The 12,853-nt window shown below is 46.2% G+C and overlaps 1 protein-coding gene and 1 long non-coding RNA gene across 3 annotated transcripts in view; one reads left to right on the top strand and one right to left on the bottom strand.

The window, feature by feature from the left end:
• Window positions 1–12,853, bottom strand: part of BAHD1 (bromo adjacent homology domain containing 1) — a 63,689-nt gene that overhangs the window by 15,702 nt on the left and 35,134 nt on the right. For both annotated transcript variants that reach the window (XR_014011623.1, XM_081208241.1), the window contains exon 2: window positions 6,691–8,337. Coding sequence is in view for 1 of the 2 variants with exons in the window: in XM_081208241.1 (XP_081064367.1) it covers window positions 6,691–8,320 (1,630 nt within the window). In the remaining variant the exon portion in view is untranslated. The remainder of the gene's footprint in view (window positions 1–6,690; window positions 8,338–12,853) is intronic.
• LOC308596407 lies at window positions 3,622–11,068 on the top strand. The gene is made up of 2 exons (XR_014012518.1): window positions 3,622–3,685; window positions 10,470–11,068. It is a non-coding gene; the product is annotated as an uncharacterized lncRNA (long non-coding RNA).

The raw sequence follows: 12,853 nt of genomic DNA, 5'->3' as shown, positions 1-12,853 counted from the left end.
TGCAGGGTTCTTGTGGGAATTAAATGGAGAGGGAGAAAACAATGTAGGCCACCTTTAAGAAAAAGGTGGGATATAAATGCAAAAAACAAGAAAAAAAGTAAAAATATACAAGCAGCTAGAAGGAAATCTCAATTTGCTGCAATGAATCAAGCATTTTAGATTGGGACGGGAAGGGAGAACAAACAGGAGAAGTTTGGAATCTCATGGGTGGGAACAGAGAGACGGGAAGAAAGGAGTCACTGTCTCAAGACTGCACTCATGCAATAAAGTTGTCAGACAAGAGATTTAAGTCAGGACAAAATACTTCAAACATTGCATTAAACAGAATATCCAACACACCAGCACAAAATACTGTGCTGGCTGAAGTGCTAAGATAAAAGGCTTTTAAAACAAAAGGATTAGGTGAACACAGATATCAAGAGGCTAGAAGTGGAACTTCCATCTTGAGTGTTCGCATCTATGAGTATCTGACACTGTGGCAACGAGGGACTGACACAACTGTTTTGACCTGTTTCTGAAATTCTCTGGCGCGTCTGGCTGCCAACGGCAGAGGGAGAAAGCTCAGTTAGGTGATCTGATCCAGCACAAAAATTCCCACAAAAGTTCATTAAAAGGCTAAATGGCAGTTCTCCACTGCGCAAAGCATGTTTTAATTACGTCACTGAAGACTCAGCTGTTCAAAGGTGGCTGTTATCACAAAACCATCACATTGATATTGTCCTGAGTTATGGAAGACTCGGAAAGTAAATCCACCTTACTTAGTTCTAAATACCAGCTCACACCTTTAAAGCAGAAATAGCCTAAATATATCACAATTAAAAATACCATGAGAGATCCATGCCACTTCCGCGACATGGCACAAATCTGTGCAGTCAGCCACTAAACTGACCAGATAGCAAGTCTCGCTGCAAGGATTGCGGAGACTGGTGCAAGGAGTCTCCATTTTGCCAGTGGTCTTTCACCTGTTATTGGATATTACTGCCAGCTCCATGACACTCAATGGATCTGGAGGAGGGCAGTCACTCTGATGTCTGCAACAATCTTCTTGCCAGACTGAGGGAAAGTAAAAGAACTACAAGTGACTTTCAAGCAATTGCTTCTGACCCAACTTAGAAGTAACAGGCGATACATGGATTGTTTGTGCCAGCCAGATGAAAGACAGGCAGTTGAGGGGAGGGCTTCAATGGCCACTGGACCAATTGGCACCTGTAGACCAATTGACTGCATACAGTCCTGAGTACCATCAACTACCAACAGAGGATAGAGCTGTTGATGGCTACTAGTAATGAGAGCTATATATGATCAATGTGTCTCTGAGCACCAGTTGTAGGGGGATGTGAGTGGGAGTGTGTTATTGTGCCCGTGACCTGCTTGTGGGAGGCTACTCATAGGCATCTGATTGCGTGCTGGACCAGATAAGCCTTTGATCTGACCCAGCAGGGCTCCTCTCATGTTTAGCCACCACTCAAACCTCCTAATTTATGAATGACACTCATCTTCCTTTAGCAACTTCATCCCTTTCTAAGAAAGGCAAAACTTGATTAAAGGTCTTCCCATGAATGACTCAAAATATTTACACCACCTTCCCAGTTCTGCCAACTAAACTACAATCAAGTTCTTGATCATAACACAATGTGGCATAGGGCACAGCCCCCTTTTTACAGAGTCTGCACTCCCCCAATTTCCTGAATGTGCTATGCAATCAATAAGTCTTTAGTGCAAGGTAAGATTTTGAAGGCACATAAATCCACCAGGTGAGAACAAAAATGGCACTATGGTAGCACACATATTTACACAAATACACTCTTTGCTCCTGTGCTTCTTTTTTGAACCGCAATATATTCCGGGAGCAGGAGAAAATCGTAATGCCCATCTTATCCCATAGTCCCAGTTTAAACATTTCAGCCATCTACCTAAAACCCTCCAGCAGTTTAATTGGATTAGCTATCCTTTCCTGCGAATCTTAAAAACGGTTTTCACAGCATGGCTGTGCACAGCCAGAAAGAGATGTCCACAGAGGCAACTGCCATCTCGGGGAGAGGAAATTACACCTCTTTATTGACTAATTGTGTAAATAACAGTTATTACAGATATAGAATTTTATAGTCCGGCAGCTTTTATTCTAGACAAAGAATTTCCTAGCACAGCAACAGTGAGAAGCATTTTTAAATCGTTGGGATCAACATTTTACATGCAGTAAGAGAAAGATCCAGAGAACACATTGATGAAGCCTGGCTATGCAGACACCAGAAGCTGTACCTGAAACAAATGGCCTATGAAGCTGCCTTATACGGAGCCAGCCTCTTGGTTTATCTAGCTCAAGCCTGTCCCAACTGTAGATCACTGGGTATTCAGACAACAACCCCCATCGACCTCAGCTAGCATGCCCAATGGTCAAGGATGGTGGGGTTGTAGCTCCAATAATTTCTAGTGACCCAAGCTTGTGAGTCTTAGCTCTCTGTGGGTACCAGGCAGAGAGAAATCCTTTGACGTTGGAGATGCTGGGGATTGAACCTGCAGATTTGTACATGCAAAACATGTGCTCTACCTACTGAGCTATGGCTTCCCTTCGTGTAAGAACACAGGAAATGAGAACATACGGGTTGTGTATGACTGGGGTCATACTCTGTGCAGGCCCACCAAAATCAACGGAATTACTAATTTGTCCATTGATTTCAATGGTTCTACTGCAAATATGGCTTAATTAAATAAAACCCTATTTAGAGCAGGGTTGTTTTTTTTAAAAAAAAAACTTATCTATGTTTAAAAAAAACAAGGTTTTTTGCTGCTTTTCTGTAACAAGCATGGCTTTCCCTCATTAAACTGGATTAAAACAAAACCTTAATGTAACCTTCATCACTTAGAACTTAAGTTTTCTTACAAACTTACAAAAGGCTGCTTCTCTCTGTAAGGTAAAATTGTGGAAAGGTATCGCCAGTCACCAGTCATCGCCACGCAGCACAACCGTTTATGTACTTGCACTATGGCCTGATCCTGGGGGCCAGGGACTGGCAAGTCACCACTTATCCCTCTGTAAAAGGGTCATAACTCAGTGGTATAGCTGCACAGTTCCTGCGATGGAAGCTTCCCACAGTCAATTCCTAGCATGGCCAGGGAGGGCGGCTGCTACCAGCAGATCTGAAAGTGTGTGAAATTAGTAGGCAAGCTTTAAAAGGTGTTGGAACTACAATTCACCAAGTGCAATTTTAGCTTAGGGAAGGGGAAGACACCGAGGAGAACTCAGTGTTGTGACCTACTGGAGAAAGTGTGTGGTACTGAATTAAGAATCTTTTTTGCTTAACTCAACTCAATTCTCTATAAGAATACTAAGGGCTGTAAAGAGAACTTTGTGATATGTACTGAGGCCTCTGAGTTTAGCCCCAAAGTGTCTGCGGACCCCCCCCCCCCGCAGTGGGATAGGCTGCACTAAAAACCACTTGGAGAATAAAACAGAATAACCGCTAAATGTGCTCAGGCAACCACTAGGGTGTGTTGACAGGAATCTTTAGACCCCAAGCCATAATCTATTTTAACAGAGGTTTGTAAATAGCTACTTGCTTGGTTGCTAGTGAAGAGGAAGAATCATAGAATCATAGAATCATAGAGTTGGAAGAATCAAGGCCAGGAAAAGTTGTCCCTCTTTTTAGGATTAAGTAGGATACTAAGCTATGCAAACCTGGCAAATGTAAGTCTTGATTTTAATTCTATCAACATTTAATGGTTTTTTAATTATTTCCTCCTCGCATGCCTTTAGCTGTTCTTATTTTTATCTGTAAGCCGCGTTGCATCACTGTCAGGGGAAAGGGGGTGGTGTAAATAAATATATAATAATTTATTTGTAAGTTGCTTTGGTCTGAAACAACTGTAGCTTACCCTGACTTTGTGGTTTGTTTCTGTCCAAACAAACCATGAGAAGAAGCCAAGAACAAACCAGTTTGTTGCAAGAGCACTGGTTTGCACATAATGTGATTTGTTTTCCCTGAGCTTGGCAAGGAGAGGAGACAGACGGGTGCAATTCACAGCAAGACACAGTTTCAGACTTGATGTGAAGTGAGAACAGGGTCGCTAGAGGGTGTGTGGGCAGGTGGCATTTGTGTACCAACCTTCACAACTGCCTTTTGTTTTGTTTCCTTCTCTTCCCTTTACAAACTGCTTGGCTTCTTCTGAATACCAGAGCACTAGAGCAGTGTTTCCCAACCTTTTTTGGGCAACGGCACACCTGTTTAATGAAAAAAATCTCGCGGCACACCACCATTACAGCCCCGTGACGTCAGCGCGCAGCGTCACGCCGGGAGGGACGCACGAAAGTGAAAGTTTTTTCCCTCCCCCTTGCCGGGGAACCTCCAAGCTTTGGGGGTGGGAGGAGGCAGCAGAGCGAGGGACTGAGGGACGGCGGCAACTGAGGCGGCGGCGGCTGTTGTGGTGGCGGCGATAGCGGGCGGAGGAGGGGGCGGCGGCGGGGCTTGAGGAGCCGTCGCCGGGAGTTGCTGCTGCTGCTGCCCGGACATGCCGGCCTCCTCCTCCTCCGCTGTCTCACGCTCCTCCCTTTTGCACGCACTGCCCCGCCGCTCGGCACCACCACCGCGGAGCCGCCCCCGGCTCGACGCGGATCCTCGCCGCCGCCGCCTCTCACCGCCCGACTCGCCCGCCTCCCTCCCACGGCACACCAGCCAACGTCTCACGGCACACTAGTGTGCCGGGGAACACCGGTTGGGAAACACTGCACTAGAGAAGGGTTTGTGGGGCACAGTGCCTCTGGATGAGGAGCAGCTTGGTATGCTATTCAGCATGACCACCAAACTGCCTGCCCTTCCTCTACCTAGTGGGAAAGGATAGTATTCAACCAGCCAGGATCTCTCCATGCTATCAGCAGCGCCGTACACATATTAGCAGCCAGATATGTGGAGCTCTAGGGGACGTGGGTGGCGATGTGGGTTAAATCACCGAGCCTAGGACTTGCCGATCAGAAGGTCAGCGGTTTGAATCCCTGCGACAGGGTGAGCTCCCGTTGCTTGGTCCCTGCTCCTGTCCACCTAGCAGTTCGAAAGAACATCAAAGTGCAAGTAGATAAATAGGTATCACTCTGGCAGGAAGGTAAACAGTATTTCCATGCGCTGCTCCAGTTCGCCAGAAGTGGCTTAGTCATGCTGGCCACATGACCCGGAAGCTGTGAGCTGGCTCCCTCGGCCTTTAGAGCGAGATGAGCGCTGCAACCCCAGAGTCGGCCACGACTGGACCTAATGGTCAGGGGTCCCTTTACCTTTATGTGGCGCTCTAGAAAAGTTGGGCAGCTGCTTTTCCCCCTGCACCCTCCATAATATCATTCCATATGGACTGAGCTGCTCACTTGGAAATAAAACAAGCAGAGACCAAAATATGAGGTTACCACTGAAATGTGAGACTATCAGCAGAAGTTTCCCACACTTAAAACTATTTGGTTTTAAATATATGAAGGCCCATAAGAACTCTCGGGGGGGGGGGTGTTTTGCTTTCATTTTCCTGCAAAGCCTTCTTTTTTTTTATTCCCCCTACCCAAATTGAAAAAAATTGGGGTATGACATGTGAAAGGATAGAGAAACTTGTTTCAATCCAAGCATTACTTTAAGTTTTAGAAGTGCTTGATGGATATGATGACAAATATGAAAAAGCAGAAGCTGATAATAATAGCTCAGAAAATGAGACTGATTAAATTTCATGTAATATTCATTGAGTCTTGGTTCCTCTCCCCCACCGGCCTTCACATTTCTTTCAATGGAAATGAGTGATGTGGGGGACTGAAAGAAGCATGGCTTACTTAGGCTCATTCATTTCAATGGGTATGCTCTTGAGTAGGACTTAGTTGAATACAAACCATAGTAATTTTCTTTCTTTACTCTAATGTTGATGGTTTATCCTGTTTTTATTGGGGGGGGGGGTTGCCTACTCCTCACCAACTGGTAAAATGAGAGATGCCATGTTCCTTAAAGCACAGCATAGCTTTTTTTTTTAAAGGAAATTCAATACGTAATTATAGTCTGAATAAATGGCATTTCTAATATACCAAACATCATAAAGTAATGGCAAAGTTGAACATGATATATTTTATGTTCCTAAAGTACCCAAATGACTTTCAAATTGTACAGGATGCTACAAACCCAAACATTACTTACCCAAACCCAAACATTACTCCCTGAATTCCCCTCTCCAAAAAACAAAACAAAACTCTCCAAATTCCCCCCCCCCCACGGTTTCAAAATTTCTGGAAATTTTACATTTCTACTCAGGTTCTTTTCATAAATGAATTTTTCTGAGGAGAAAAAACCTGAAGCTGAATACCCACACTGGACAACCTGTAAGTCTGCAAGCCTTTCATCTCACACAGCAAATACGGCACATGGTATGTGTACCCCACTTGCAAACATAATTCAGTTCAAGACATCTGGTAGGAGAAACTGGGCTGCTATGGGCAACTATTAAAACATATCGCTGCAAGACAGGTCATGCTAGGAAGTAAGATGAGACAGTCGCTTCAAGGAATGTAAATGTCAAGGCCAGCACAGTATCCCAGCATCTGATCACGGAGGCAAAACTAATTCATTCTCAACAGGCTACAGTAAAAAGCCGGCAACCCACATTGTAAAGCCTCAAGTACTCTTAAGTATGAGCAGCCAAGTTTTTCTAAGGCGTGGGGAAATCCCATTTCAGACTTACCTGCTGCAAAAGGCATCTTATAAGGGTAGCAGTTCCGCCCTGCGTGCACAGTACTGATTCTGCTCTCCGGTACGTGCATAACTCCACAAAGGCTGTAACTGTTAATTGCCGGTCCTTCCCCACAACAGTAGGGAGAGCTACACCAGTGAAATGGCTGAAACGAGGGGTCTGGCGGTAAAGAACCCGGAGACACCAAAAGCCCCTCGCAACCCGTCGCCTGGGACAGCTCATCCTTCGGGTAAACAGAGCAGTGAGTGTAATCATTGTATCCGCTTTGGCCATAATAAACATAAAACCCATTCAATGGAGTCAAGTCCGACGATTCGTAGAGGCAGCCACAATCCGTATGGTTTCCTGGCACGGGCAAAGGGTGGAACTGAGGTACTGGGAAGGAAGGCTGATGAAATTCCTGCTTGGGAGTCGGAGATTTCTCCCCGGGTCTTCCATATTCAGGTTTCATAGAGGCTTGCCCACCCATGAGCAAAGGCAGTCTGTGATAGAAACCCTCCGGGCCTTCGCAAGAGTTAGGTAGCGGCTCGTAACTGACAGACTCCGTTTCCCCCAAAATTCTAGGAGGATCCTGATGGGCTGCTTTTGTAAATACGCCCTCAGCGACTCCTTGCCAGCTATGATGACCTTCTATTTTTACACTGGACGTTTCCTTTTTGGATTTAACGCAGTTTTTCCCACTGGCTTTGGCCCATTTGAGCTTGGATTTGGAACCGTGGTTTTCAGGCTTGCTCTCTTTTTCGCCAGTGGATTTACTCCTGGGCTTCAGCGGCTGGTCTTTCTCATGGGTCAGTTTCAGAAACGCCGCGGCGTTGAGACTAGCCAATCTCTTTGGAGCAGGGTGGTAGGAAATCCCGCCATCCTCCCGCCCTTTCCCGTCGACGACACCATCCAGCGGCTGAGGAGCACACTTCGGACTCGGTCGGTTTTGGTTCTTTCCCTTTGCTGCCTTGGAGCTCTGCTTTTCCACCGAGGGCCAAGTGCCCTGAGTGCCGCAGCATATATTCTTAGTGCAACAAACTCCGCCGACTTTGGGGGGATCTTTCCGGAAACGCCGGCCGGTTATTAAGCCGTCGTCCCGTTCGAAAAGCAGGTTGTTGACTGCCTCTGCGTTCAGCGAGGCTAGCCTGCGCTTCCTGGGTTCTGCAAGACAAGAATCGCTTCCCTGCAACCCGGTCCCAGAACACGATATTGTGCATCTCCCTGCCGATGGCTCTTGTTTCGCTGCTCTCACAACCTGAACGCGATCCGGAAGGCAGGCGGGTCTGAAGTCATCCATACAATGGGTGAGACCTCTCTTCATCCCACTCTGAGTCTCCTCCGACAGGGATCCGGCAACATCCTCCAATCTAGTGAGGAGCACGGAGCATGTTTTTTTATCCACGGGTGAGCTGAGGCGTTTTCTCAGTGGATACGTCTTTCTGAGTTCCTGCAAATTCCTGCTTTTATTCACGCCTGCAAATCGACTCTGGCAGGCTTGCCCCTCAGCGCCATTGCCTCGCTCGCAATCCTCCGCCTCAGTCCTATCCATTCTCTCACCGACAATCGGTGACAAAGCTTGGCCAGCAGAACCAGCTGAGTGTTTCAGAAGTAAGAGCTGTTTCTTCCGGGCATGCGTCATAGGATCAATGTCCACCCCTGAGAACAAAGAGGAAAATGTCTTAATATCACGGGTTGAGAATATCGCACAATACACCAAGAGATGGCAGGGATATGTTTTAGAAGCATTTGCCCTGTAGGAAAAAAATGCGGACCTTTTCAGCGAGGGAGAGCTTTTCGGTCAAATTAAGATCCTAGATACATTAAAATGGGGTTTTATTTCAAATTGAGGAGCTTGATAATTATACGCAAGGCTAAAGGCCCAACTAAGCCTCCCTTTCTTCTCAGATGTGGGCTACCTCAATCACGTCAGTTGGGTGAACGCTATTTATGATGTAGTTACTTCATTAAAACCACATCTACCCCTGTTTCCAATGAGAATTTTTCACTTGCAGTTCTCCCGCCAAAGTGGGAAAACCCACTTTTTTGGGGGGTGGGTGGGAATGGAAGAATTGGTTGTCTCTGTGAGTGCCCATATGAGAGATAGAAAGGGATGAGCGCAAGTATGCATTTGTCTGGAAGGGAGGAGCAGATATAGATATAGCTATATAGATGATATATAGAAATAGATATAGATATGTGTGCATGTGTACTCTCTCTCTCTCTCTCTTAGTATACTAAGGAGTTCAGCCATGGGATGCTGTAATAAAAACACAGTGAGAGGGAGGAAATGAACTCTGCACATGTTCAAAGGAGCCCACTTTGCACACAGGGAGCCTTGCAAGGTGTTAGGAAAAGAGGAGAGGGGGAGGGACATGGGAATAATGGTGGAAGTTCAAACCCCTAGTACTAAGCAAGCTGCGGAAGAGGAGGGCCAGTAGTTACAATGGGGGGGGGGGGAGAGAGATCCAGGAGGCTAACATGGGGGATGATGCAAGGCGGGGAGGTTAGAGAAAATGACTGGGGAGCAGCCGTGAACGTGATGCAAGGATACAAAGCAGGGGTGTAGAATAAGAGAGAGAAGCAACCCCAGAAGTGAGGTTGGGAAGGTTAAAAGGGGGCTTAATAGCTGTGTGGGGTGGGAAAGGAAAGGTGTAGGGCACGCATCCCCAAACTCGGCCCTCCAGCTGTTTTTGGGACTACAATTCCCATCATCCCTGACCACTGGTCCTGTTAGCTAGGGATGATGGGAGTTGTAGTCCCAAAACAGCTGAAGGGCCAAGTTTGGGGATGTCTGGTATAGGGGGTTGCCAGGGGAGAGTGGCAGAGCCCTGGTGAGGTGTAAAGGGCAGGAGGCTGGCAACACTGAGGGGTGTGCACTGAGGAGGGTTGGAGGGCAACATGAGCTAAAACGGCAGCCCCGTGTGTTTTTGTGTAAACACAACACCATATGTGACACAAAGTACTGAACACCCTCATTTCCCCCTTTCTTGCCATTCTGTGTTAATAATCGAACACGGCTCTTCAGCAGAAGCAGCTATTTTGTGGCAATCTGCTTTGAAAATTTAAGCTGTCGTATGGGAATTGGGATCCTGGAGTGTGTCGTTTTAATTCATGTTTAATAAATGCTGTTAAAAAGCTCTAAAAACTGGCTCATAATCTATTTGAGCTTCTATCTGCACAAAAAGCACCAGAAGGGAACAGAGTGGTGGTGGCCTGGGCCACGGAAACCCTGTGGGAAATGCGATGGGCCTGAGTGAAAGTGCACTGTGCGCAGTGTCAGAAATGGGCTGCAGAGACTGCGAGAAGGAGGGTGGGAATATGTTGCCGGCTTCCAGGCAGGCACAGTAAACGGAGGCATGGGGGAAGAATAAAGGTGTGCTTGTTAATAGCCACCTCACTTGGTTGCATGCGGCAAGAGCCTGGAGCCTGGATAGCCCAGTGGGTTAGAGTGTGGCCCTGATAACACCAAGGTTGCAGGTTCAATCTCTGTATGTTCTAGCTCTACAATTCTATGATTCTAAGAAAGAACCATGCACACTTTTAAAAAGGTGGTTCGCCCTCTACTATCTTTAGGCACATATCAAGAACGCAGGTGTGTTGTGGGGGGCGGGCAGGATAGTGAAACTTTGTGGGCCTACTTGGAAGTAGGAAACGGCCACCCACAAGAGAGCATCTTGGATGGCTAGACTACGAAAGGTTTATCAGATAGGTTAGATGAGGCATCTTTGCAGCTCTGCGCTTCAGGGTTAGCTTTTGCATGATTTGTGGATTTATCTCTTGCCCTCCAGGGTTTTGCGACCCACTTGAGAAAACATCCAGAATAATGCACATGGAATAATTCCACATGGAAACTTCCTATTTTGAAACAGACAAGCAACAGGGCTCTGAGGAACAGAAACCGGCATTCCACAGGTGCAGAACGGCTGCAGCCGCTCCCCATTTGTTCAAGGAGCTTCCACTTGAGGCCTGACGCCTGCCACACATTTTGTACATCAGTCGCAATCAAATGCATGCATCACATCGGATAGGAAGAGGACACCCAGAAGAGCCTGCTCTTCCCTTTAAATACAGGAGGGAAAGTCTCTCAAAGACACCAGTGCTTTTTTGCCCTTAATTGGAAAAGGTGCAGGTAATCATAACTCCACCTCCCTCTCCCAAAGCCTTCATTCCACCTCTGAAGGTTGCTTTCGGATAAAAGCACAGGGTCCACCCTGAGACAGCATCAAATGTGTAGCTTGTCCTTGGTCACCCATTGAAACCTCTGCACATTTTATCTGCTGAAAGGTAGAATGGAAGCCTCTATATCTTCAAAAGAGGCAGTACAGGTACAACAAAGCCCAAATTGTTGTTTCTCCTTCCAATGAATGGATAAAGTCCAACTACTACAGGGCTATTGCCTTTCTATTATCTTACAGCTTCTTGATTCAGGGGGGCTCTTCCATATGGTAGGAAACAACCCAAACTGTGGCTGAAACGTATCAGTACAGTGGTTAAGTACTTAATTCGTTCCGGAGATCCATTCTTAACCTGAAGCACCACTTTAGCTAATGGGGCCTCCTGCTGCTGCCGCACCACTGCTGCACGATTTCTGTTCTCATCCTGAAGCAAAGTTCTTAACCTGAGGTAATATTTCTGGGTTAGCGGAGTCTGTAACCTGAAGCATATGTAACCTGAGGTTCCACTGTACAGTGGTACCTTGGTTTAGGAACAGTCCGGTTTAAGAACGATTCGGTTTACAAACTCTGCAAAACGGGAAATAGTGTCCCGGTTTGAGAACTTTACCTCGGTCTAAGAACGGAATCTGAACAGTGGAAGGGCACCGGCGGCAGGAGGCCTCATTAGGGAAAGCGTGCCTCGGTTGAAGAACGGTTTTGGTTTAAGAATGGACTTACGAAACGGATTAAGTTTGTAAACCGAGGTACCACTGTACAATATTTAGACTGCCTGGAGGAAGTCACTGACAACTGAAACAAATCTATTCCTCTCCACCCCCTCCTTTACTTAGAATAACCTCTAATATTAGGCCAGTGACAAGGTTACTTCCTACATTTAGGCTTGGAAAGATTAGGCTGCTGATGTACCCTTTTTTTTGCTTGAATATGACCTCAAGGGTGAACAAGTTTTAGAAATGCTGGGCAAAGACAACTCCTTCTGTTAAAAGTATGTGGCTCATTTTGAAGCCCTGTTGCTGTTCCGCTGACAGACAATTCAGCTATCTCAATCTTGGCGCAGATCATTCATTAGATTTTCTCAACAGAGGGAGAACATTTAAAGTGACTTGTACCAAGAATTCCATAAACTATGAACCCATGACAGAATGTGAAAGACAGTTCTTAAACCATGAAAGTCCATTAAAACGGGCAAAAAACAAAACATTGCAACTTGGCAAGCCTACATGCATTTCTTATTTACCATGTACCAAACTCTACAAATACCAAACTCTAGGCTGCATTTTAGCAAATAAACATGGAATTTATTTTCTCCTACTCTGCACATATCGGCCAAATCTGGACACAATGGTTTGTTACATGCTCAAATCTTGAGTTTGTGTCTCCCCCTTCCCTCTTTTGACATGACCACAGGAAGACTGGAAACTTGTGCTTCCAGTTTCAATTAACAACAGTTTAGTGCTGTATTTGAACCTTAAACCATGGTTAATTTTAACTATCGCTAGCTGAAACAAGCCAAGTTCACAAAGCATGTTGTGAGGTCAACTATGATTTACGTATTGGTTTAAACAAGCAAAGAGTATCTGTAGAATATATTGGTTTAGAAGAATGTTAACTGTGGTTTGTCTTGGGGGGGGGCGGGGAGGAACTGCTTCCAAGCTCATTCCCCCGGCTGGATTTCTTTTATTTTGAAATCCCTGCACTTCCGTATTAGGATGCAGTTGCATCACTGACTCCCTGCCTGCCCCCCCCCCCCAACAGTTGTCCATGCATCCTCAAAACCTGCTCCAGAGGGTTGGGTGAGACTCCGCAGCACAGGGTGGGGGCACACAAGAGAGCAAAGTAAGGCGGAACTCCCCTCACCAAGCACTGGATACAATCCACCATAGTTTGGAATGTTTTGCATACGATTTAAAGCTTTCAAGAACCACACCTTTATGGTGACAGCACAGCACCAATACATCAAGTGGCAGACTGAATTCTGCACTACCTCCATAGGAACC

This window comes from Podarcis bocagei (assembly GCF_964188305.1).
Source record: "Podarcis bocagei genome assembly, chromosome: 1".
Classification (NCBI taxonomy): Eukaryota; Metazoa; Chordata; class Lepidosauria; order Squamata; family Lacertidae; genus Podarcis; species Podarcis bocagei.
Note: the sequence above shows the minus strand (reverse complement) of the source record. Positions and strands in the feature narration are given on the sequence as shown.